Source organism: Phodopus roborovskii, unplaced genomic scaffold (assembly GCF_943737965.1).
Source record: "Phodopus roborovskii unplaced genomic scaffold, PHOROB, whole genome shotgun sequence".
In the NCBI taxonomy this organism is placed as follows: Eukaryota; Metazoa; Chordata; class Mammalia; order Rodentia; family Cricetidae; genus Phodopus; species Phodopus roborovskii.
Window position 1 is genome coordinate 314,436 of NW_026125857.1, and position 24,557 is coordinate 338,992.

The 24,557-nt window shown below is 39.2% G+C and overlaps 1 protein-coding gene across 1 annotated transcript in view; it reads left to right on the forward strand.

The window, feature by feature from the left end:
* Positions 1-1,280: 1,280 nt before the first annotated feature.
* The window catches only part of LOC127217839 (transmembrane 9 superfamily member 2), a 45,314-nt gene continuing 22,037 nt past the window's right edge, over positions 1,281-24,557 (forward strand). Inside the window, exons 1-13 of the mRNA XM_051178849.1 lie at positions 1,281-1,384; positions 1,494-1,692; positions 5,279-5,346; positions 6,531-6,624; positions 7,454-7,581; positions 7,762-7,894; positions 9,360-9,487; positions 10,540-10,648; positions 13,776-13,855; positions 17,793-17,901; positions 18,777-18,909; positions 21,215-21,334; positions 21,716-21,773. Coding sequence (XP_051034806.1) covers positions 1,281-1,384; positions 1,494-1,692; positions 5,279-5,346; positions 6,531-6,624; positions 7,454-7,581; positions 7,762-7,894; positions 9,360-9,487; positions 10,540-10,648; positions 13,776-13,855; positions 17,793-17,901; positions 18,777-18,909; positions 21,215-21,334; positions 21,716-21,773 — 1,463 coding nt within the window. The remainder of the gene's footprint in view (positions 1,385-1,493; positions 1,693-5,278; positions 5,347-6,530; positions 6,625-7,453; positions 7,582-7,761; positions 7,895-9,359; positions 9,488-10,539; positions 10,649-13,775; positions 13,856-17,792; positions 17,902-18,776; positions 18,910-21,214; positions 21,335-21,715; positions 21,774-24,557) is intronic.

Below are 24,557 nucleotides of genomic sequence, written 5' to 3' on the forward strand. Positions count from 1 at the left end.
TTTTTCAAAACCAAGAAAAACCTTTTTAGGGCTTCTGTTGGACCAGAGGCAGGTGATTTCTGTGAATTTGGTACTGGCCTGTTCTACATAGTGAGTTCCAGGCTAACCAAGGATATATATTGAGACTGTCTTTAAAAAAGAAAAAAAAAAAAAAAAAGGAAGGAAGGAAGGAAGGAAGGAAGAAAACACTTTTGAGGCAAGGTACAATGGTACATGTCTTTAATAGTAGCTCTCAGGAGGCAGCTTTCCTTGAATTGAGTGAGGGGGCAGGGGAAGGTTGATCGCTGAGTTCTAGACCACTGTGATCTATGTAGCAAGCTGTAGGACAGCCATGGCTACAGTGAGACCCTATCTCAAATAAAATAACATACTTCCATTCTGGTGGCCATATTTAAAAAATAATGGGTAAATTAATTTAAACAGAATTAAAAAATCTTCCATTGTTTTATTTATTGTCTCATAACAAGGAAAACTACTTAAAATCAAAGTACTTGCTTGATAGCCCCCACTTCTGAGATGTGCTTTTATTGTGTAGTCCTGGGGGCCTGGAATTAACTAGCTAGTTCAGGGTGGCTTCAAACTCACAGAGAGCCACCCGCTTCAGTTATCAGAATGCTGGGATTAAAAGTGTGTATCCCTGAAATCCTCATACACAGCCCCAATCAATCCCCCCCACACCCGCATCTCTCCAGGCTCTGTCGCCAGAAAAGATAGCAGCGCAATGGCTATCTTTAAGACTAATTTTTTTTTACATTATTTAAAAAAATATTTATTTATTGTATATACAGTGTTTTGCTTGCATATATGCCTACTTGCTCGAAGAGGGCACCACATCTCATTGCCGATGCTTGTGAGACACCACATGGATTCTGGGAATTGAACTCAGAACCCCTGCGAGAACAGGCAGTGGTCTTAACCACGGAGCCATCTGTCTAGCCCCTTTTTGCGTTTTAATTTTATTTATTTGTTTCGGTAGGGACCATGTGCTTTATAGTAAGGTCATCGTCTAGGGGTCTGAGGAGAACTTGTATGGGCAGTTAGTTTTGTTTTTCCACTCTATTGGTTGTGAACATCCAACTCCAGTCCTCAGGCTTGACAGCCAAAAAACCTGTACTAATTCAGAGTCATTTCCCTGGGCATAGTTTGAGTGTTAAAAAATACACCAGAAGCCAGACTTGTAGATTTGAAATCACTAAGATGGCCCACCTTCCCTAACCTCGCTCCACCTTGTTGCCATGCGCCCTCTGCCCAACTGAGGCGCAGCTTGAGGCGTGGCTAAAATGGCGGAAAAGTTGGGCCTGTCTCTAGGCAAAGTTCGAGGAATTTGTAATACGCAGGCATGCGCACTTTGTGTGGTCATCAACTGCCACTACCCAGTGTTCTCGTGAAAAGGTTCTGAGCCAACAGCTAACAGCCCTTCTGGAAAGTTCTAGTCCTCACTTGTCGCCCCAGCTCGCGGTGAACAGTGGCCAGTAGTACCCATCTCACCTCAGGACGCTTGTCCCTGAGGCAGCCGTTAAGATGGGGCCTGGAGGTTTCTATTTGGGGACCAAACTCTGCCTTGGCCTCCCGGGGCTAAGGCTCCTGCTGTGCCTGTGGCTCTTCGCCACCACCTCGTGCGAGGCTTTCTACTTTCCCGGCCTGATTCCCACCACTTACTGTGAGGAGGGCCATCCTAACCCCCACTGTCTGGTGAGGAGCCGGGGAAGGAAAGACCCCATTGGGAAAGGCCGCAACGGGGACGCGGGGATGCGGGGACGCGGGGATGCGGGGACGCGGGGATGCGGGGACGGGGGGGGGGGGACGCGGGGACGCGGGGATGCGGGGACACGGGGCGGTCCCAGCCCCACCCTCTTGGCACGGCGCCATCCTTCCTCCTGGGTTCGGCCCTCCCATAGTCCCCTCCTGCCTCTCAGCTCCCTCCTCGGCCCAACTCTCCTTGTCCGCTATGGCTGTGGCTCTTCCCTCGGGCGCTGTGGCTCACTCCACCTCCATTCTCTGCCTCCTGCCTGGCCTGCTTCTCTCTCTTCCTAGGCATCCTATTTCTTCCACCGCCTCCCCTCCATCTTCCACCTTGCAGCCCCAAGCCTGTGCCTTTCTCTCTCTCTCAGCTTCTCCTCCCCCTTCCCTGTGTAATGACCCTTCCCCTTTGGGCCCTGTTATGCTCCCGCCATCTTTCTGTCACCCTAACTCCGGGGCTTTCCCATGTTTCCTGCTCTGATCCTTGCTTGCTCCCTGCGGCCTCCCGGGTCCTTCAAAATGTGTACCATTCATTAATTTTCTACTTCTGCAGGGTGGTGGTACTGAATTTGCCACGTGGGGCATTTAGTCAACTTTCAGGAGATGAAATCGTGGTAGCCGTGCCCTGGTCACCCTTTTCCTCCCTTCCACTCCCTATTGACCCCATTGCTTTTTCAGTCAAGATCTGAGTTTGTAGTCCAGGCTAGCCTTGAACTCAGCATCTGTCCAAGTTTGGAATTAACAGATGTGGACCTCTGGCCTCCTCAACTTTTTTTTTTTTTTTTTTTTTTGAGACTTGGTCTCCTATAGCCTACGCTGGTATCTGCCATCTCTATAGGGATCTTCCAGTGTTGTCTTGCTTCACTGTGGTTTGGTTTTTTTTTTTTTTTGGTTTGGTTATTTATTTATTTTATTTTATTTATTATTATTTATTTATTTATTTATTTATTTTTTTGGTCACAGCAGCAGACTGACCTTGAGCTTGAGGCCTTGAATTGGTTGGTGATCATTGCGTTTCAGCAATGCTTGCTCAGAATACTGGCAGAAAGGCAAGCTCTGCAATGAGTGGCCTTTATTTATTTATTTATTTATTTATTTATTTATTTATTTATTTATTTTTAATGAGGGGATCTGGGTTTGCTGAGCAGCCCAGGCTGATTTCCAAAAACAGCCTAGCATCCTAGTGTTTCAAGCCTGTGGAATGTTGGGGTTGCAGGGTATGACATTGTTTGTCCCATTTGCGTGTTTTTTAAGAGAACATCTTCTTTGTTCAATAGGCTCTGGTATCTCACACGAAATGCATTTGCCTCTGCCTCTTATATGCTGGGATTACAGGGTGTGCCACAGCACTAGATTCGTGTTTCTTTTCCTTTTATTTATTTATTTATTTTTTATTTTATCGTCATCATAATTCGTTTTGGTTTTTCAAAACACAGTGTGGTCACTCTGTAGAGCAGATTGACGTCAAACTCACCGAGGTCCTCCTGCCTCTGCCTCCCAAGTGCTGGGATTAAAGGCACCACTGCCCCACACTTTTTTTTTTTTTTTACAGTCATTATCTCAACTTCAAGCACTTTTATTATTTTAGCAACAGAGCTTGAAGGTTATTTGATGTCGTGGTGTAGAGTATAGCCCTCCAGCTTCCCTCTCCTGCATTTTTTCTTCCTTTTCATTGTTTCCCCCCCCCCCACCCCGTCTTTCATTGTTTCCCCTTTCTCCTGGTTTTTGTTTGTTTGGGTTTTTTTTTTTTTTTTTTGGCCTCCCCCGTCTCAGTTTTCTTTGCGCTATGGTTTCATTTTCTATGTCCTTTCTTCTGTTGCTCTTTATGTGGCAGCTGCCCTTACTCTGCTTTGCATTTCTTTGTCCTTCCCTACGTTAGCATTTCTGGCTCCTTTTATCCTGTGTCTCCTCCCTCACTGTCTTCCCTTTCCCGCTTCGCACAGACTCCTCTTTCTCATTTTCTCTGCATCATTCTCGGCTTCTCCTTCGCCTCTCCTCTCTTCTGTTCCATGCATTGTCTTTCCCTTCTCTTCCACTGTACTTCTGTTTCTCATTTCACCCTTTCCTTTGACCGTCGCCCTTTCTCTCTGTGTTTTCTATCACCTTTCCTCCCCTTTCCACTCCCTTTTCTTCTTCCTCTGGCATGCTGTCTTGCTTCTCTGCTTCATCTTTTCTTTGGAATTGTCTTTCTCACTCTTTCCTTTTTCTTCTTCTTTGAAACATTCTTTTGTGTTTGTCTGAGACAGGGTCTCATGTATCCCAGACTGACTTCAAACTTGCAGACGTTCGACTCTGACCTTCTAGTATCTACCTCCTAAGTGATGAGTTCAGGAACACTCCTGGCCTCTTCTGCCTTCCTTTCACTTCCAGTTTTTCTCTGTTCCTGTCTTTATTCCTCCCTCTTTTCCTCTTTTTTTGTTTTGTCTTTCTCACTTTTCCTTTTGTTTTTAATCTTTTTTCTCTCTCACTCTCCATTTCTCTGGCCTTTGGTTTCTGTATTTTCCTTTTTTCTGTTTCTTTTCCTTTCACATTCACCCACTCTTTCTTTTTTCTCCCATTGTTTTGTGTGCCTTTTGTTTCCTTCCTTCCGCTCCTCCCTATCACATTTCCTTCCTTTCCACCTTTTCTCTCCTCCCCCCTCCCTTTCCAGGTTTCTTTCACCTTCCCTCTCATCACGTCTTTCATCTTCTGTTGTCTCTCATCGCCTTTCTTTCTTTATCTCTGCACCTTTTGTTTTGAGACGGGGTTTCTCTGTGGCTTTGGAGGCTGTTCTGGAACTCTCTCTGTAGACCAGGCTGGCCTTGAACTCACAGAGATCGGCCTGCCTCTACCTCCTGAGTGCTGGATTTAAAGGTGTGAGCCACCACTGCCCTTCTCTTATGTCTTCCCCCTTTTTCTTTTCTTCCTTTCCTTTTCCTGTCTTGTTACATAGCTGAGTCTGCCCTGACACTTACTATGAAGACCAGGCTGCCATAGAACTAACTCATGGTTAATCTTCCTATTTGTTCGTTTTACCCCCTTTCCTTTTTTTTTCTTTGCATTTCTCTATTGCGTCTCTTCCTTTGTTTTCTTCTTTTCCATTTCTGTTATTTCTATTGCATTTTCTTTCTTCCTTTACTATGGCCTTTCACCCCCCTTTTTTAACCTGATTCTTGTGCTGAATTTGGTGGTTCACACTTTTAGTCCCAGTACTTGGGGGCCAGAGACAAGCAGATCTCTGTGAGTTCAAGGCCAGCCTTGTCTACAAAGTGACTTCCAGGTCAGTCAGAGCTAGAGAGACCCTGTCTCACAACCCCTCCCCCCAAAAAAGAATGGTAGAGATTCTAATTGTATTCATTCAGAGAAACCAATTGTCTTGGTCGGGGCTTCTATTGCTGCGATTAAATATCATGGCCATGAACAACTTGAGGAGGAATATAGGACTGTACAGCTGTAAACTGATGTAAGCAATAGGGCAGATTACGTCTTAGTTGTTTCATTATGTGTTTTGGAAACACTAGCTCATTGTATTATTAATGATTTTTTTTCTTTCTTCAAGTCATCAATACAAGTGTATGCTGATAAACTGTACTCGCTGGAAACTGTGGTGAGCTACGACTATGATAGGTAAATGTAGTATATAAGTTAAAAACATTTTCAGAGTTGTAGCGTGGCTTTAAAACAGGAAAAAGGTTCATGTAGAAGTGTTTAGTGAATAATGATGTTTTGTCTGGTAATGTTTTGTTTTTACATGATCAGCTACAGTATGACATCACATCTGGAAAAAGTAGCTGTATTATAGAAAAAAGAGTAAGGGGGGGGGCTGAAGAGATAGCTCAGTGGTTAAGATTACTGACTGCTCTTCCAGAGGACCCCTGTTCAATTCCCAGCACCCACATGGCAGCTCACAACTGTCTGTAACTCCACTTCCAAGGGATCTGATACCTTCACACAGACAAATGCTGGAAGAACACAAATGCTCATAAAACAAGAATAAATAATTTAAAAAAGAAAAAAAGAGTAATGAATCTTTTGGTGTTACTTTATTTCTACTAAAATCAGGTCTGACATTCATTATACAGAAAGCCACAAATATAAAGTAACATGCATATTTAAAGTATGTAAAATGTCCTGGCTTCTCTTCAGATTATGTAGCCCTTTTGCCTCTTAAAATGCATACAAGATTTATATGTATTTTATTTTCTACTTAAATCATCTTATATTTATAATAGTTGAAAGAAAATTCTAATTATTTTCATCTACTATGGGAATATATACGGAGATTTTGTTCTTTAAATTTGCTTTTGATCAGAACTAATATGTATAGTTTCTTAATATATTGAGTTAGAATTAATATACTTGCAATTGTTGTTTTTCTTAATTTTGTGTACTTTGAAAAAAGTACACAAAAATTATTGTGAGTTTTTTTTAAATTGCTATTTCCTGTGTTAAGAAAAGTCAAGATCTGCAAAAAAAAAAAAAAAAAGAGCCTTTAAATAATGCAATCAAACTGGCTGGATTATATAGGATATAGCAGCTCCACTCCCTGGGTTGGAGAGTTCAGTGGGAGTCAAGGTATGCCAGCCAACAGGGCGCTGTAACAGGTAGGGACTGAGGGATGCAGGGAGAATCTCATAGCCAGTGTCCAATTTGGTATATTAAATAGGCACCTCAGCCATTTATCCCAGGTTTGAAACCTAACAGCAGTCTTGTTAACAATGGAGAGGCTACATAAATTATAATTAAGACTGATTTCTTGCCAAGTTTTTTTTTTTTAAATAAAAATCTTACTCAACCTTCCTCTTTCTTAGCTTTGACTTCTGCAAAGATACTTTGAAGAGAACACCGTCGGAGACTCTTGCAAAAATCTTATCTGGAGAACAAATAATATCAAGTCCTTACAAGGTTATTCTGCTGATCTTATTAGTATGTCTTAGTTTTGAAAGAACATTCTTAAAACTATTTAAAATTGAATCTTTGTTTTAATGGGAGGGAAAGAAAAAGAGCTCATGTTGATAGAGAAATCTGCTAAAATGCCTGCAGTAGCTGGGTCCATCCATATAAAGGAGATACAGAGATGAAGAGGTAGAGACAGTGATAAGGAGAAAGTGTGTGTGAGAGTATTATTTCGGAGTGAACTCTCGGCATCACATATGATAAGCAGGTGCTCTACCATGGAACTTTGGTCCAGCCCTTTTTATTCTGAGATAAGTACTAGTGTTGTAGCTCAAGTTAGCCTTGGAGCATCCTATGTAGCCCAGGTTGTTGCATAACTTGGAAAAACCCTCCTGCTTCAGCCTCTTGATAGCTGAGATTATAGATGTGTCCATCAGGTCCAACCTTCCTGATTTTCTCCCAAAGAGAGTGTCACACCTTATAGCCCAGATTGTCCTGAAATCCATGGCAGTCCTGCCTAGCATCACAAGTTCTGCTATTGCAAGTGTAAGCCATACTTCTTGGCTCAATAAGGTTTAGTTTCAATGTGTTTGTTTTTTGTTTGTCTGTTTATTTTTGTTTTTACTGTATAAAGAAAAGCTGTTAATATATCACACTTTAATATGTGTGTATGAGTACAGTAATAACAGTTAAAAACTGAAACTGAGAGGAGACAGACTTGAGAATGATAATATAATTTTGCCTTCGAAAGAAAAAAATACGTGCCTGTAAGTTAAATTACTTATTTGGTGACATTACTGAATTCAGCCAAATTTCTTACTGTTTTCACTTTTTGTAGTTTTCTTTTAACAAAGAAGAAACATGTAGAAAAGTTTGTGTAAAATCTTATGCTCCAGAAAATGAAGATCAAATGAACAAGCTGGCTTTTTTGAAGGGAGGAATAAAGCAGAATTACTATCATCGCTGGTAGGTTTATTATATGGTTTTAAACTCTTTTTCAAAGTAATTTTAATAGACATATAAATTACGTTCTATTTTTGTGATTTGAGTTTGATTAAAATTGAACTTAAATATACATGCGATAGATTTATGTTGCTCAATATGAAGTGCTTGTTAAACACCTTATTTAAAAATATTTTTATCTAGGGTTATTGATAACACAAGAATGATATGGTGTTATGATACGGAAGGTGGAGAACACTATTGCATATTAGGATTTCCAATAGGATGTTTCAATAACCTAAGTGGCCAGCTGAAAGGCTCTTGCCTGCCTAATAATGTAAGTATTGCCAACTTAGAATGGAAGTACAAGAATATTGCTTCATTTATGTTCTAGTTCATATTTTACTCATTTAGAAAACATTAATGGGACACCAGCTAGTTAGTGTTTGGAGATACAAAAACAAGTTTACTTTGTCTCTGTCTTTAAATTTATAGTCTTAAGTAGAGGAAATAGACTTATAAAGAAGCGAATGCAACAGTATGGTATATATAGGGGACTCGGGTCAGTGGAGGCAGGCAAATGGAAGGGTAAGCATATGTAGCCCATGTGACCAAACTTTGGAAGTGTGAAGTAGCATATTGTAGTTGGGAGTCTATGAATAGCTGAGCATGAGTCTGTGGCATAAGCTTAAGACTTACAGCTACATAAATAATTGAAAGTGAGTTAAGCAGAAGCCAGCTATATGCTAAGGAAAATATTATTGAATGCCAGTAATTGTGCCATCAGTATTGCTGGTTTTGTCACACATGGTGATTGGTTCTCAGAACAGTTACACTGCTAGAGCCTTCAAGTACAGTTTTACAGATGAGGAAGCTGAATTTCAGATAAGACATGTGACTTGACAAGGATCATAACAGCTGCAAAGTGGCAGAGGTCATACCTGAACTCAGACCTTTTATTTTTTTTTAGTTTTTGTTTTTTGAGACAGGGCTTCTCTGTGTATCTCTGGCTGTCCTGGAACTCGCTCTGTAGACAGGCTGGCCTTGAACCCACAGAGATCCACCTGCCTCTGCCTCCTGAGTGCTGGGCTTAAAGCAAAACACTGTGGCATATGCATTGTCTCTTGCTTACTCACTCTCAGACATATCATACACATCTGTAAAGATAAATGTATTTTTAAAGAGTGGATAAAATTTAATAAGTCCTGTCCTTATCAAGTCTGGTGCCTGTAGTTTTAACACACTGGAAAATGAGGCAGGAGAATTACTATGAGTTTGAAGTTAGCCTTGGCTACTGGCTAACCTCCCTCCCTCTCTCCCTCCTTCCCTCCCTGTCTGTATGTAGTATCTGGCTATCGGTCTCTATTTGTCATTTGCTGCAGGAGGAAGCTTCTCAGATGATGAAGGACAAACACATCATGTACTTAAACTTTATACATTGCTAACATATTTTTAAGAAAGGCTCATTCTAGCCCAGGACAGTCCAGAACAGGAGTCAGTTCTCTTGCCTTAGCCTTTCACGTGTTGTGCTTTACAGTCATGAGTAATTATACAAAGATCAGAAAAGGGCATCAGGTCCCTTGGGACTGGAGTTACCAAAGATTGTAAACCACCGCGTAGGTGCTGGGGAGTAAAGCCAGGTCCTCTGCAAGACCAAGTGCTCTTAACTACTCAGTTGCCTGTCTAGCCCCATGGTACACTTTAAAAAAAAGTGTTAGTGTATCCATTTTTCTTATTCCATTATTACGTTTTGCATCTTTTAGTTGCTAGGAAATGTTCAAAGTTCTTTTATGTTTTTACAGCCTGAATTCAGCAAAAATAATACTTTGTACCTCTTCAACCATGTTGATATTACTATTACATATCATATGGAAAGTGACACAACCAGGAATATTGCAAAATTGGTTAGCTCCAGAGTTGAACCCAAAAGGTAATTATGGAGTTACTTTTTAATGAGTTCTAATGATGTCAAAATGGAATTTAAATGTAGAGATTCTTGACTTTTTTTTACTTTTAGGATACCTATGTATTCATTGCATACTATATTTTGAAAGCTTAACTATTCTTTTACTCTGTGTTCCATATGCTAAGTATGTGAGTATTACACAATGTTAGGAAGAAGTAAAAAAAAAAAGAATAGATTTACTGAGGGTATTTTAGCTGGTATTTTATAAGGTTAATATAAATATATTTTGATTTGTTTTTCTTTAGCGGACAGCTTTAGTACTACTAGATTATACTAGAAAAGCATCAGCTAAGTGAAAGAATCTTGATGACTAGAGCTCTTTTAGCAGCTGAATAAGAAGCCTCAAAAAGTATTGAGAACTCTATCCCTGCACATATGTAGGAAGAGCCTGGAGACTACTTTTAAAGAGATTGAACAATTAAAGATTTACTGCTGTACCTTGAGCCCTAATAAATGCCCAAAGACTTGTTCATTCATCTCCCTCTGATATCCCTAGAAGTTGGTTGGGTGAATAATATAGAAACCTCTGTTCACTTTCCATAATGGCTGTACTAGTTTAATTGCCATTAGAGGTATATATTTATAATAACTTTCATTGCTTAAGCTGGATGCTTTATGCATAGTAGGCTCTCATATATCTGTGTGCTTACAGATATGATTTCTTCTTCATGGACTTAATATTCTGTCCCTACAGTTAAAGTTGCAAGGTATTGTATTGAAGAGGGGTGAGGCAAAAGAAGACAAAAGCTTTTCTCTGGTAGAATATATTTTCTTTCTATTTAGGTGAAAGGAATGCTCGTAAGTACAGTTTTAGGTAGTATATAGAGTCCCATTTGTTGGGGATATTTAGAAACAAAAGATTTTAAAATCATAAAGAACTATAGGTGAGTATCATATTCATTCATGCAATTCCAACATTCCAAGTCAAGAGGCAGAGGCAGGAGGATAGTGAGTTTAAAAAGAGTTCTAAATAAAGAACATAATGGAAAGCTCCCCTTTTCTTTTCTTTTTATTAGCTATAAACATACAGATGAAAATCACCTAACTTGCAGTGGACCCCCTTTGGAAATTCCTGAAGACGCAGATAATTTAAACGTGGTCTACACATATTCTGTGAAATTTGAGGCAAGTATTCCATGGTCTCACCTTGGTTTTTTATAATCAGACACATAAATAGCATATGTCTATATTAAAACTGAAACTTTCATCACTTTAAAGTTGTAAGGATAAGATTAGGGCATGCATAAGGCCGTGGTTCCTTCTTTAGTCGGTCTTTCTGTCTGTCTCCCCCCACTTCCCCTCTCTGCCCCACTCTCTGCCCCTTCTACCTCTTTTCTACCTCCCCTCCTTTCTCTTTCTCCTTGCAGGGTCCACGGTTTCCCATTTGCCCTTGAACCCTCTTGCCCTTACCTCTCAAGGGCTGAGATTACCGCTATGTACCATGTCTTGTTTACATCTCATGTCATTTAATTCTTCTTTTCATAATATGCAAAAGAGCAGAAAATTTTATAGGATTGCCAGCCCCTGCCAAGAGATCAAGCCATATAACTGTCACCCACATTCAGAGGGTCTTGTTTGGGCCCATGCATGTTTCCCAGCTGTCAGTCCGTGGTCCCAGAGCTCCCACTATCTTGGGTCGGCTGTCTCAGTGGTTTTCCCCATCATGGTCTTGACCCCCCCACCCTCTGTTCACATGATCTCCCCTCCTTCTCTTCAACTGAACTTCGGGAGTTCAGCCCAGAGCTTGCCTGTGGGTCACTGCATCTGCTTCCTTTAGTTACTGCATGTAGGTTCTAAGATGACAATCAGGGTAGTTACTAATCTGGTTAAAGGGGAAAAGGCCAGTTCAGATACCCCATCCACTATTGCTAGGCGACTTACCTGGGGTCATCTTTGTGGATTCTCAAGAACTTCTCTAGCCCCAGGTTTCCTCCTAACCCCATAATGGCTTCCTCTATCAAGAAATCTCTTTCATTGTTCTCTCCCTCTGACCCTTTCCCAAATCCAGTCTTCTCGATCTCTCATGTTCCCATCCCCCATCCCTTCCTTTAATAATAAATGTTTTATGACTCTCCCTTTGCTATTCTATCCTATGACTAATAGTTAATAGGAGACAAAACCTGTCTATACATGTAATTTTAACAAATACCAACGTAACCTCCTAATGATAACATAAAGGGTAAATAGTGGTAACTTTTGATAAAATAATATACCCTTTATGTATTTTATCCATTTTATTTGATTATATCTATGTGTATAGTCATTATAAGTGTGATTGTGGGCAGATAAGAACATCGCAAATTATTGGCCCAAATACTGCTATTTTTTAAATGATGCGATGACTTTTTGAGGTGTCAAAAAATTTTGGTAACATGCCAAGACAAGTATAGTATCATTTTTTCCTAATTTAATAAAACAATTGCCTTATTGCATGGGACTATTGAATCTATATTTAAAATCATATAGAAATATATTATGAAGCAAATTTGAAATCAAAGGGTAGGCAATCACAAGCAGTTTTTCACCTACATGAACTTTGGATGGGACATTTGAAAGGTGTGGGGCACAACACAATTCTCCCCAGTTCTCTTTTATGGAGATCTCCATGTGCACTGCAGGACACCTGGCTTTTTGAATGCCAGTAGCAGACGCATGTTTTCATTATGCCCTGTAGGGGGTGCTGCTCTTCCTGTTGAGAACCACTGGACTACAGATCAAATTCCCTACAAACTAGAGTCTCTGCGTAATTTCTATTGACTATGACACATCATGGGGTACTATACTATGGATAAAGGGGTCTTTGTTTCCACCTTGTTGCTATGTCACTGTTGCTAGCATTAAAGACTTATTGGCCACATATTATTTTATGAGAATTGCTAGCTTACAAAAAGATTTTGATACTTTGAAATGGAAAAATTCATTAATTTTAAGCAGATAAAATAGGCTCTCTGTTACTTAATTATTATTTTTGTGTTTGACATTTTGTTTTCATGTACCTTTGATTTTTAAAATAGTTGAATTTTCCTTGGGATGACTAATAAATGTTATGACCCATTATTTCCAGCAGATGGCAGTGTTTGGTGCTAAAATGATGAATGATGAGTAAACACTGTTGATGTTTTGGCTGATGATTTTTTTTTCCCCAGGTGTTTTTTTTTTTTTTTTTTTTTTTTGAGATGGGATCTGGTTTGGGTTTGGGGATAACCACGAATTTGTAATAAGCAAAGCTGCTGGATTTTAGTAGAACAAGTTGTCTTTTAACTTAAATATTATTGATAACGGTTGTATATTTGCAGATGTTATATATAGGGAAAATGTGAGAAGATTCTCCACCTTTATTCTCTTATCCTTGATTCCTCTTTCTGAAAGCATAACCTTTAGGTTTTCTAATTTATCATTCCAGAAAAAATGTTTGCATCTGTAATACAGGCATATGACTTTCTGGGTGGGGGAAAATGAGATTTTAAAAATTAAAAAGTGTGTGTGTGTGAGAGAGACAGAGACAGGGAGGGAGAGATTAGGTTAGAGGACCACTTCGTGGAGTCTATTCTCTCCTTTCCCTGTACCTGGGCTCTCAGAATCAGACTCATTTTGCTTGCTCATGCAGCAAGCACCTGCTGGCCTTGAGAATATAGTTTTGCCATGTGTACCTCTTCCCTTTCTAAACTCACTTTGGACATATCACTTGTCAGTACAGGTCACACTTTCCAATGCTAGTACAGATCAGCATCATCTATTCTCACCCTGAAGAGCATTTTTGGTTGTATTTGGTTTTCCAAATATTACATTGACTCATTATGTAAAGTTTTATGTACTTTGGCAAGCATCATAAGACATTACAGTGTAAATGGAAATATGTCAGGATAAAAGGGAAAAAGAAAGTATCTGATGGGTTTGGGACCACATAAAAAATAATAGCAGAAAGATGCTGTTTCTGTTGGATAGCAACAATAATTTTCTTTTTCTTTTACCTTTCCTTGGTTTTTTTTTTTTTTTTTTTTTTTTTTTTTTTTTTTTGAGGCACAATCTTTCTATGTGGCCTGTGGCCTGGCTGCCCTGGAAGTCACCTATGCATACTACACTGGCAATGAACTCACAGAGATCCACCTGCTTTTGCCTCCTTCCTAGTTCTAATATTACTAAGTGATTCCATGAAGCTGGAGGTAAAGGGGCAAAGGCTGTGCAGAATAGGCTTCTATATGCGTCTGAGTAAGGTGAAGTTTAGTCATTTGATTTTATGTTCTCATTTTAGGAAAGCAAATCTACTGAGTTGCCTTCTGAATGGGATAAAGAATTTGAGTCTTCAACTGAGACCAACATTCTTTGGATTAGGTAAGCACTTCATAAAATAAAGACAAAATAGTCCAGGATAGCAAACATAAATGGTAGATTTTCTCAGATTTTTAGGTGGAGGTGGGCACTGAGGATTGAGCCTTGGGCGGGGGAAGCTGAATGATCAGAAAAGCAAAGCAGCTAGCCATTCGCTCTTACCTCTAGCTCAGACTGAATGGGTGATCGCGTCAGAGTGGATGTTCAGGCAGACTGCCTAGACTGCATCCACCTCTACAAATCCTCAGGCTGCATCTCTCTTATATTCCTCTCTCCGCCCGGCCATATCACTTCAGTCTCTACCTCCCTAGTGCTGGGATTAAAGGTGTGCCATCCCAAGTGCTGGACTCACCTTTGTGTGAGCTCTGTTTCTCTTTTAGACAGATTCGATCTCATGTAGCCTTGAACTAACAGTCTTCCTCTTTCTCCCGAGTGCTGGGATTAAGGGTGTGCACCACCACTGCCTGGCCTCTATGGCTAACTAGTGTGGCTAGCTTTGCACTCTGATATTCAGGTAAGCTTTCATTGTTAGACCATAAACAAAATATCACTGCACTGGTCTAGAGTGCGTTTCAGGACAGGCTCTAAAGCTACAGAGAGACTCTGTCTTGAAGCCCTATCACCCAATTATAAAAAAGAGCAGCCGAGGGCAGAAGAAAGCTGTAAAAGTAAACTGAAAGTAAGGAAACGTGTGATCCTATGACACAGCATTTTCAAGGTGGTGATTCTTCTTACATCCCCGTTGCCTTTAAAATGAGACTAGCCTCTTACCTGAGTGTGGTTGCATACACTGAGATTCTAGCACTGAAGCAGTTGCCTCATGATTTTGAGGTCAGTCTGAGCTACAAAGCAAGATACTTTCTGCCCAAGGAGAAAGAGACTGAGGGAGAGAGAAAATGAATGTGGTTTTTATCTTTATTCATATTCTTTACCCTCCTCTACCAAACAGTAAATTTCTAGAAGAATATTTTGTTTACATATCACCCTATGTTGATCAAGCCACACATAACCCAGAAGTATCCTTGGAAAAAGATTTTTTTGTTATGCATTATTTTCACACACGCGCGCGCGCACACACACACACACACACACACACACACACACACACACACACAGAGAGAGAGAGAGAGAGAGAGAGAGGGAGGCAGAGAAAGACACAGAGAGAATAGAGAGATTCAGAGAGAGACAGAGAAAGAGACATACAGAGGCAGAGACACAGAGAGATTCTTGTTTTTTAAAGACAGCATCTCTTAGACCATGCAGTCACTGAACTTCTATCTTGCTTCTACCCCCAAATGCTGGGCTTATATGTGTGCATATCCATGCCTATCTTATTCTTTTGAGATAGTGTCTCATTGTGTAGTGTAGGCTGGTCTTGAAAGTTTCAACCCTCCTGCACACTGAAATTATAGGCCTGTAATCATGGCTCCTGGCTTATATATTTTATTTTAAATCTATACATAGTAATTGTATTTATTCATAAGGACAGTGTGGCATTTTGTTTCATGTAAGTGGAATACCTCTAACCTTAGATACATATTACTTTATTTTCTTGGAAGCATTCAAAATCATCTCCTGATTTTGAAATATACAATAATTGTTGTGAACCATATGTATCTTACTGTTATTCTCTTGGCATTTCAGTAAAACAGTGCCAGTCTTTTTATTAACCAGTAATTTTTAAATCATGTGTAGATTTGGCTGGGCATTGAAATGGCATCAGACATTGGTTTTGATTTTAGGATTTTTTTGAAGTTTTAATTTTAGAAGCAGTAATGATTGATAGATAGGCAGTCCTTGGAGTTTTGCTCTGATACTCACAAATATGAAAGTTTATTGGCTAAGACGTCAGTAAACCTATGAGTCCTGGACGTTAGCTCACAGTGTCATGCTCCAAAATGAAGTTTGTGATCCTGATTTTACTTATTTCTCCTTGGGGATAGATTGTTTTAAATCTTTATTATTTTTGCCACAGTTCCTGCTGGAGATCAAGTTAACCCCAATCCCAACACAGATGAAGGACAGACTCCCTCTTGTTGAGGAGCTGTTGGTGATTGGTGGCTCCTGGGGGAGGCAGAGTCAGTGTTCTTTAGAGAGTCAGTGTTACCTGTGAGGCGGCCCATGCTCTAGTAGATGCACATTTGGCAGCAGCAAGTGGATTGGGTGGCATTAAAGAAAAAGAACACATGACCCTGTGAAAGATGGGGGAGATAGGGGAGGAATTTGGAAAGCCGGGAATGGGGGAGGACTTCATCAAAACATGTCAATAACATTCTTCAACAAAAGTTGGTATCAGTGGGCAACTTGTGAGAGTCAGCTCTTTGTTTCAGCAGGGCATGTGGCTTTTAGGGATCTAGTTTGAGTCTTAAGCCTTCACAGCATCAGGCATCTTGATGGCCTGACCTTTTAAAAAATCCTGAAATGCTGGGATACTTTGCTTAGCCCCAGGAAGGCCTTACCTGCTCTGAGGAGTGGATGGGGGTAGGAAGGGGAGGAGGCTAGGGGGGATTGGAGAAGGGGAGGGGGAACTGGGGTTGGTATGTAAAATGAAAAATAAATTTAAAAAAAACAAAAAAAAATCAAGAATCTACTAAAAAAAAAATTCTGACATAAAGACTACAGATCTGGTAAGTCTCAAGCATGCCCAGACTGGTCTCAAACTTATGATTCTCTGTCGCAGCCTCCTATGTGTTAGAACCACAAGAGTGTCCAAATATGTCTGTCCTGGATACATTTAGTCTTTGGTCTAAATTTAACCTTATAAATATTTTCTATTTAATGTTCAATTTAATAATTTGAAATCAATTGTGATCACTGTCACAAGTTCCTCATAAGACTGGGTCTGTCAACACACTGTCACAGGCAGGGAAGGGCTCATGAGCAGACACACCCCACTGCCAGGATCCATAGGCAAATAATGATAGATCATGGAGTCCTGCCTTTCCCTAAGTGTCTGCAGGCAATTAATGGTTGCTGGGGAAGGAGAAACTTTTTTTTTTTTTTTCAGTGCGTAGCCAATGATAAGGAGACCGTACTTCCAGGTCTCTGCATCCCTGGATCCTATCAGCAACCTGAATGAATGAATGAATAGAAGTAAAAGAGAAACTAGGTAGGAAGAGGAGGGGGATCAGCGAAAGTAAAAGAGAAACAGTAGTATGTAATAGGGTGAACATGCTAAAAATACATTATATATGTGTAAAATAAATTTAAAATTCGACTTTTCAAAAAACCACAAAACAAATCAAAAATAAAAAGAAATTCAACATTTTTCTTTGTTTTTTTTTTTTTTTTTATTGCACTTGTCTTAGTTTCTTTTCTGTTGCTGTGAAGACACATTATGACCAAGGCAACTTATAAAGGAAACATTTAATTGGGGGTTTGCTTACAGTTTCAGAGGTTAGTCCATGACCGTCACGGTGGACAGACAGGCATGGCACTGGATCAGTGGTAGACCTTATCAGCAAGTTGGAGGCTGATATGGAGCAACTGGGATTCGCATGGGTTTTTTAAAACTTTGAAGCATGCCCTCAGGGACACACCTCCTCTAGCAAGGCCACACCTCCGGTTTTCCACCAACTAAGGACTAAACATTCAAATATATGTGTCTTCAAGGGCCATTCTCATTCAAAGCATCGCAGGCATTTATTTCTATTTATTTGTGTAGTGTATGTTTTGGGTAGCAGACACGCAGAGAGAGGGGGAAGGAGGGAGAGAGGGAGAAATCGAGGGAGGAGAGAGAGTGAGAAAGAGAGAGAGAGAGAGAGAGAGAGAGAGAGAGAGAGAGAGAGAGAGAGAGAGAACATCTTGAAGGAGTCAGTTCTCTACTTCAACTATATGGGTTCCAGGGCTCAAACCCCAGCTCAGTCTTGGTGGCAGGAACATTTACCTGCTGAGTCACCTTGCCAACCCTGACATTTTTTTTCTTTCTGAAAATTTCTAGACTTGTAAACTCTTTTTTTGTGGTACTTACCTTGTGTGGACTGGTGATTATCGTCGTTTTAAAGAGCATCTGCAGAGATATTGCCAAATATAATCGTGTAAAACTTTCTGTAAGTAAAACTGGATATTTTGATTCAAATTGATATGTATTCTGCTTAGTTGTCAGTTATTGAATTTGTACTTAAAGTATAGTACCTTGACTATAACACATTACTGCTGTCTAGCAATTTTGTATATTTTACCAGTGGTTCTCAATCTTTCCAATACTGTTACCCTTTAATACAGTTCCTTCTGTTGTGGTGACTCCCAACTATAAAAATTTTTTCATTGCTACTTCATAACTGTAATTTTGCTACTGTTATAAATCATAATGTAAATATCTGTGTTTTCCAATGGTCGCTGTAAAAGGGCCCTTTGATTCTGAAGGGGTTGCACCCCATAGGTTGAGAACCATTGAATTATTATATAGTCAGAAATTATAGAGTTGTATAGGTTTGCTTAACAGTGTAACTTTATTTAGAGACTTGTTTGCCATCAACTTTGATTATATTTTGTATGTATTTCTGATGCCTAAAATATTATTTTAAGAAAGTCTTAATTGCCTTTAAACATGAGATAGGAATACCAAATGTTGCAAAGCGGTATAATTTATGTTATGCTATACTTACTATCTTGTTTCATGCATATGTTCACATATTGATGAATTTTAAATTTCTATAAATCTGTTGAGTTTGTTAGGTTAAATAATTTTGCTTTCTTTGTGAAAATATAGAAAACTGTGTGCTTTATATAATTAACACATCCCTCTAATGCAAAACAGAATTTAAGAGAGAGATTTATTCATATAGCAGGCTCATATGGCATCCAGAAACATGCTGAATCCACAGCCATTGCTTTCCAGTTAGTTTGTCTTGAGTGGAAAATTTCATTTCATGTAATTTGTCATATTTACTTACATGCTTATTGAAGAATTTCTCACATGCAGGTCTATGACCGGAGCCAGTTTGGGTGGAGGATGATTTTTGGGAATGTATTCAGGCTCCCGCAATATGGAATGTTGCTGTCAGTTTTTCTTGGTCAAGGAACACAAGTTTTCATAATGGCATTTTTTTCTTTATGTGAGTATGTTCAAATATAGCTTAAACATTTATAATGAACTGCTGACATGTATTAGGTTTTGTTTCATAAGTACAAAATGATTTTGAAAAATGTAAATTCAATTTTAAGAAAATTTATGTTTTTTAGTACTTATATTTCTGTCTTTTCAAATTCTGGATATGAATTTGAGAATGTTCCTATGTTGATTCTAAATAATTTGTTTAAAAGCTTCAGCACAGCCAGGCGTAGTGGCACATGTCTTTAATCCCAGCACCCAGGAGGCAGAGACAGACAGATTTCTGTGAATTTCAGGCTAGCCTGGTCTATAGAGTGAGTTCTAGGACTGACGGAATTCCATATTGAGTCCCTATCTTAAAACAAACAAACAAAAACCAAACACACATTAAAAAAAAAACTCAGCACATATTTCTTACTTTATAAGATAGATGCATTACTGAAAATTGGTACAAGGTGAATATTTTCAATGGTCTGAGGCAACACCTGGAGCAAAGGTTATCATTTTGAAGTACCATGGCAAGCTTAAGTGCAAGGTTTTGATTTTTCTCAGTTTCTTTTTTTTTTTTTCTTTTCTTCCTTCCTGTCTTCTTTTCTTTTCTTTTCTTTTTTTTTTTTGAGACAAGGTTTCTTATTGGCCCAGAACTTTCCAACTAAGTAGGCTGGCCAGCCAATAAACCCCAGAGAGCTATCTGTCTACCTCTCTAGAGCTGTGATTAGAAATGCACTACAATACAATGTCCAATATTTTTTTCCAGACAAGGTGTCTCTCTGTAGCCTTAGCTGTCCTGGACTTGCTGTGTAGACTAGACTGGCCTTGAACTCATAGAGATCTACCCACCTCTGCCTCCCAAGTGCTGGGATTAAAGGCATGCACCATCACTGCCTGTTTTTTTTAAAATATAATTTATTTTATTTTATGTTCATTGGTGTTCTGCCTGCATGTATGTCCATGTGAGGGTGTCAGAAGCCCTAGAATTGCAGTTACAGATATGTGCAAGCTGCCATGTGTGTGCTGGGAATTGAACCTGGGTCCTTTAGAAGATTAGCCTCTGCTCTTAATCGCTGAGTCATCTCTCCAGCTCATGTCGAGATATTTTAGCACAGGTTCTTAGTATTGAACTTGGGTCTTTGTACTTGCAAGGTAAGCACTTTGCAGACTGAACTTTGCCCTCAGCCTACAAGTTCAGATCTTTAAGTGTATAAATGAAATGGTATTAGTATATAAATGAAATGGTATTCTGATTTTTTATCTTGCGTTTACTTATTTAGAGTTTCATGTAGATGAGGATGAAATTGAACTTCTTTCCATGCGATGATATTAGAAATAGACATATGGAGACATGTGTCACCACAACAATTTTATGAAGGTCTGGGAATCAAGCCCAGGGCTTAGTGCCTTCTAGGCGAGTACACTACTGAACTATAGTCCCCAGACTTTTTTTTTTTTTTTTAGACAGAATCTTATATAGCACTGAGTGGTCTAGATCTCTCTAGGTGCCCAAGGCCCTGATCTGTTTTCCTTGCCTTCACTTCCCTAATTCTGGGATTCAGATGAGTGCTACCATGCCCAGCTCTGGAACTGCATTTTTAGTAGTCAGCCTAACAATGACCTATGAACATGTGTTGTCATAATTTATGAGCTCAAAGTGGAGCTTGTTACTGTTTGATAGCCAGAGAAATGGCTTATTAGATGTTTCAGAGGTCAATGATTGTTTCAAAAGTTCAATTTGAAGGTACTTTTTCCCTCTAAAACTTTTTCACTTTGAATTTTTTATTTCTTACTTTGACAAATTACAGAGAAAAGAAAATATTTTTTGTTTGTTTTTCAAGATAGGGTTTTTCTGGGTATCAGTTCTGACAGTTCTTGGTGTTCTAGAACTTGTTCTGTAAACCAGAATGGCCTCAAAGTCACAGAGATCTGCCTGCCTCTGCCTCCTGAGTGCAGGGACTAAAGGCATGCACCACCACCTGGCTGAGCAAAGAAATTTCTGAGGGAAAAATAATTTGCTGTTCTTGGGATGACTGTTGGAATATGGGAAGGGGAAACAGTGCATGATTTTGATGTAATGAAATTAAAGACTAATTCAAATATTAAACTTCCATGTAACTTTAACTGAACATCAAATATTTATACTTAAGAAATTGTCATAGAAGTAGATAAGTGAATATTAGTTGTTTGCGATATGATTTAATATTTCCCTTGAGGTTTTTTTTTTTAAAATAATGTGTTAGTGGGGCAATGTATAGACTCCTAGAAAATCTAGAGGATATTCTTATGCTGTTCTGACTTGTTTTTTCTGCCTATAGTTCTGGCTGGTATTGCGTTTTTCACCCCTGCTGTTCAAAGTGACTTAGTAAACTATGCTGTTGTGCTGTGGTTCTTACTGGAAATCCCTGCTGGATATGTGTCTGCCAAAATGTACAAGAGTAAGCATTTCTACTGTTATTAGTCTCGAAAGCTGGTGTATTAAATGTAGAAATTAAAAGACCTTAAAATGGTTAGGCAAAATTACAAGAAATGTTAGCCAACATATTCAATTGTAATTTTGTCCTGATTATACTACAGTATTTTTTTTTAATTTGATTTAAAATTTTTGAGACAGGGTTTCTTTGAGTAGCCCTGGCCATCCTGGAATTCACTATGTAGACAAACAAGGCTGGCCTCTACCTCACAGAGATCCACCTGCCTCTGCCTCTTGAGTACTGGTATTAAAGGCCTGTGCCACCATCACCAGGCTACACTACAATATTTGTAAAATGGTCTAAGTCAAGGCATTTCAATAACTATTCTGTTTTTTACTTCCTCAGCATTTAAGGGTGCAAACTGGAAGATACATTTTTTGATGACAACATTGTTATTTCCGGGGTTAGTATCTCATATTCTCTTCTCTATATACAATTAGATTTTTTTCTTAGGTTTCATCTTAGGAAAAAAATGTATGCTATAATGAAGAGTAGGAAGGAGTTGAATGACCACTATGTTTTTCTGTAGCTACAGTATTCTTTTACTTTTGTGTTTGCATTCTTTCTACCTTCTACTTTTTAACTCTAGTACAAAGATATGACAGTTGTACTACTACATGCCCCATTTTGATCTTGTTGTTTGAAGCAGAGTCTGTCAGTGCTTATCATAGTTCAGCATCTTGCATGCCACATCACACTGTAGTAACAATTTATACACGCAATTTGGTTATTCTCCTTGTTGTTGCCATGAGTGATTATTTTTCCTGTCTTTACTTGTCCCTGCAGCATCATTAGTGACAGTTGTAGGTACATTCATAGCCAGCATGGAGGTGGGGCTTTTGCTATGTCGTGGCTGTGAGAATAGTTCAGTCAGTGTCTTAATGACTGTGTGTGCATGCATGCGTGCATGCGTGTGTGTGTTTGTATGTGTGTAGTTGAGTATTCCTTTAAGTCTTAGCCAGTTCTCTTCACAGTACTTCACTGATAAATTTGGAGATTGCTGAGGATTTTATCTACATATTTCTTGAAGTTTTGGTCTTAGTTTGGGCTGCCACAAAAAAAAAAAATACCATAAACAGGATAACTTGAGAAACAGAGATGTACTTTTACACAGTTTTGCAGGCAAATGAGTCTGAGAGTTCTAGCGTAGTTGTGTTCTACTGTGTGCTGTCTTTCTGGCTTTAAAGTAACCAGTTTCTCCCAAGTCAGAGAGATTAGGAAGGAAGATTAGGGGAGGGAAGGGAAGCAGGGCTCTTCTCGGAGGTCTCTTCTTTTAAGCTCATGGTGCTAATCTCCTGGATCCCACAGTCACAACCACATATAAAGCCAATAGTGTCTCAAAGGACCTGTCTACAAATAGGAGGTTGGTGATTAGGACTTACTTTAATATATGAATTTTAGAGAACACAATTCAGTGCATGTCATGCTTTTTAGTGCCAAGGGGGGAAAAATCCTCAATGTGTTTTTCAAAGGCGATCTTTTATTTGTAAGAAAAATAGTATTGGATTATGTCTCAATTGTATTATAGTACTGTAGTTCCTATTTACTTAAAAAAAAACATGTCTTTAAAGCTACAGGTATGCAACAGAAGAACAGCTCCTATACTGAAATTAGTATAGAGCAGAAAGGAGTCAAATGTGTTCTGACTGGTGGTAGAATGACAGCAAACACTGTAATAATGCTGTCACTTAGTATAGTACCATAAAGGATGCACTTCAGTGATGCCATTAGTAGATGGATAATCATTTCCATCTATATGGATCTTGTTTACTCTAAACTCAAGAGAAAATGTTAAGATCGTTGCAACTTTAAATGTTATTAAAATTGCACATCAGATCTATATTCCTCAGAATGTTTGACTGACTTACATTAGCATAATGAATTGCTTGCCCACTTCGCCTTGAATAGAGCCATCTGGTTCTCTGTAACATAGACTCAAATAAGCATAGGTGAATTTTTCTGAGGAAAAGGGTTGCATGCATTTATGTAGGAAAGACAAGTCCTTGACAGTTTTTCAGATATATTTTGCTTTAGGTTCAAGACTCAGATGAATCTGAAACTGAATAGTTTTGTCAACAAAGTGCCAATGCAAATGCCATTATATGTAACTGTAATCCTAGGGATAACACATGCACACACCAGTTTCTGGGGGTCTAGTGAAATGGCTCAGTAGGTAGGGATGCTTGCTGCCAACCAAGCGCGACAACTTAAGTTCGAGCCCAGTAACCCACACGAGAGAGAAGCCTTACATGTTGTTGTCGTCTGTGTGTTATGTGCTGTCTCCTACACATGTGTGCTGTGGCATGTACATACAGGTCATGTATTTAACAATGCATGCTTTAGGAAAAGAATCAATCATTGTACCAGATTGTTATTCACTGATCTTTCCTCCTGCGGGATTTTTGGTGGTGTTACTGTTTTAGTGCATAAAATAAATAGAAAATGATCTTGAAATTCTGCTTTTGGATAACTTAGAAACTAATGAGATAGGAGGAGGGAATGAACAGGTCTGTAAAATAGTGACTAGTAACAATTCTACTCAGCAGAGAGACTGGGGTTACAAGGGTGTGTATAAACGTAGTGGAGGTACAGGGGAGGAAAAGGCTGCTTCAGCGTGGCACAGCTGGGAAGGCTCTACAAAGGCTATACCACTTCAACTATGACTTGAAGGGTTCTTTAGCTCTATTGGGATCCTTTCTGTTCCTTCTCATTTCTATTACGGCCCGGCTCAATCTCTTGTTGTTCTTCTATTGGATATCTTACTTCTTCCTGAAGTCATTCATTTTCTTGCTTATACATGACTCAGATCTTTCTATTCCTAAGAAAAACTACTTCTCCTCCCTCCCTCCTTCCTTTCTTCCCTCTCTTCCTCTTCTTCCCATTTCCCCCTCTCACTCCTAGTGCTACCCAGAACACTGCACATGCTAGGTATGTGAAGTGTCTATTCAAATCTTTACTTATTTTTTAAACTTCATTTTATATATATATATATATATATATATATATATATATATATATTTACTTATTGAGTGTGTTCAAGGTTAAGAATATGGAGGTCAGAAGACAATAGCCAGGGACTACTTCTGTCCTTCCATCATGTGCATTCTGGAGATCAAACTCAGGCTACCAGACTTCAAAGCAAGTGCCTTTATCCACTGAGCCATCTCCCAGGCCCAACTCTTCACTC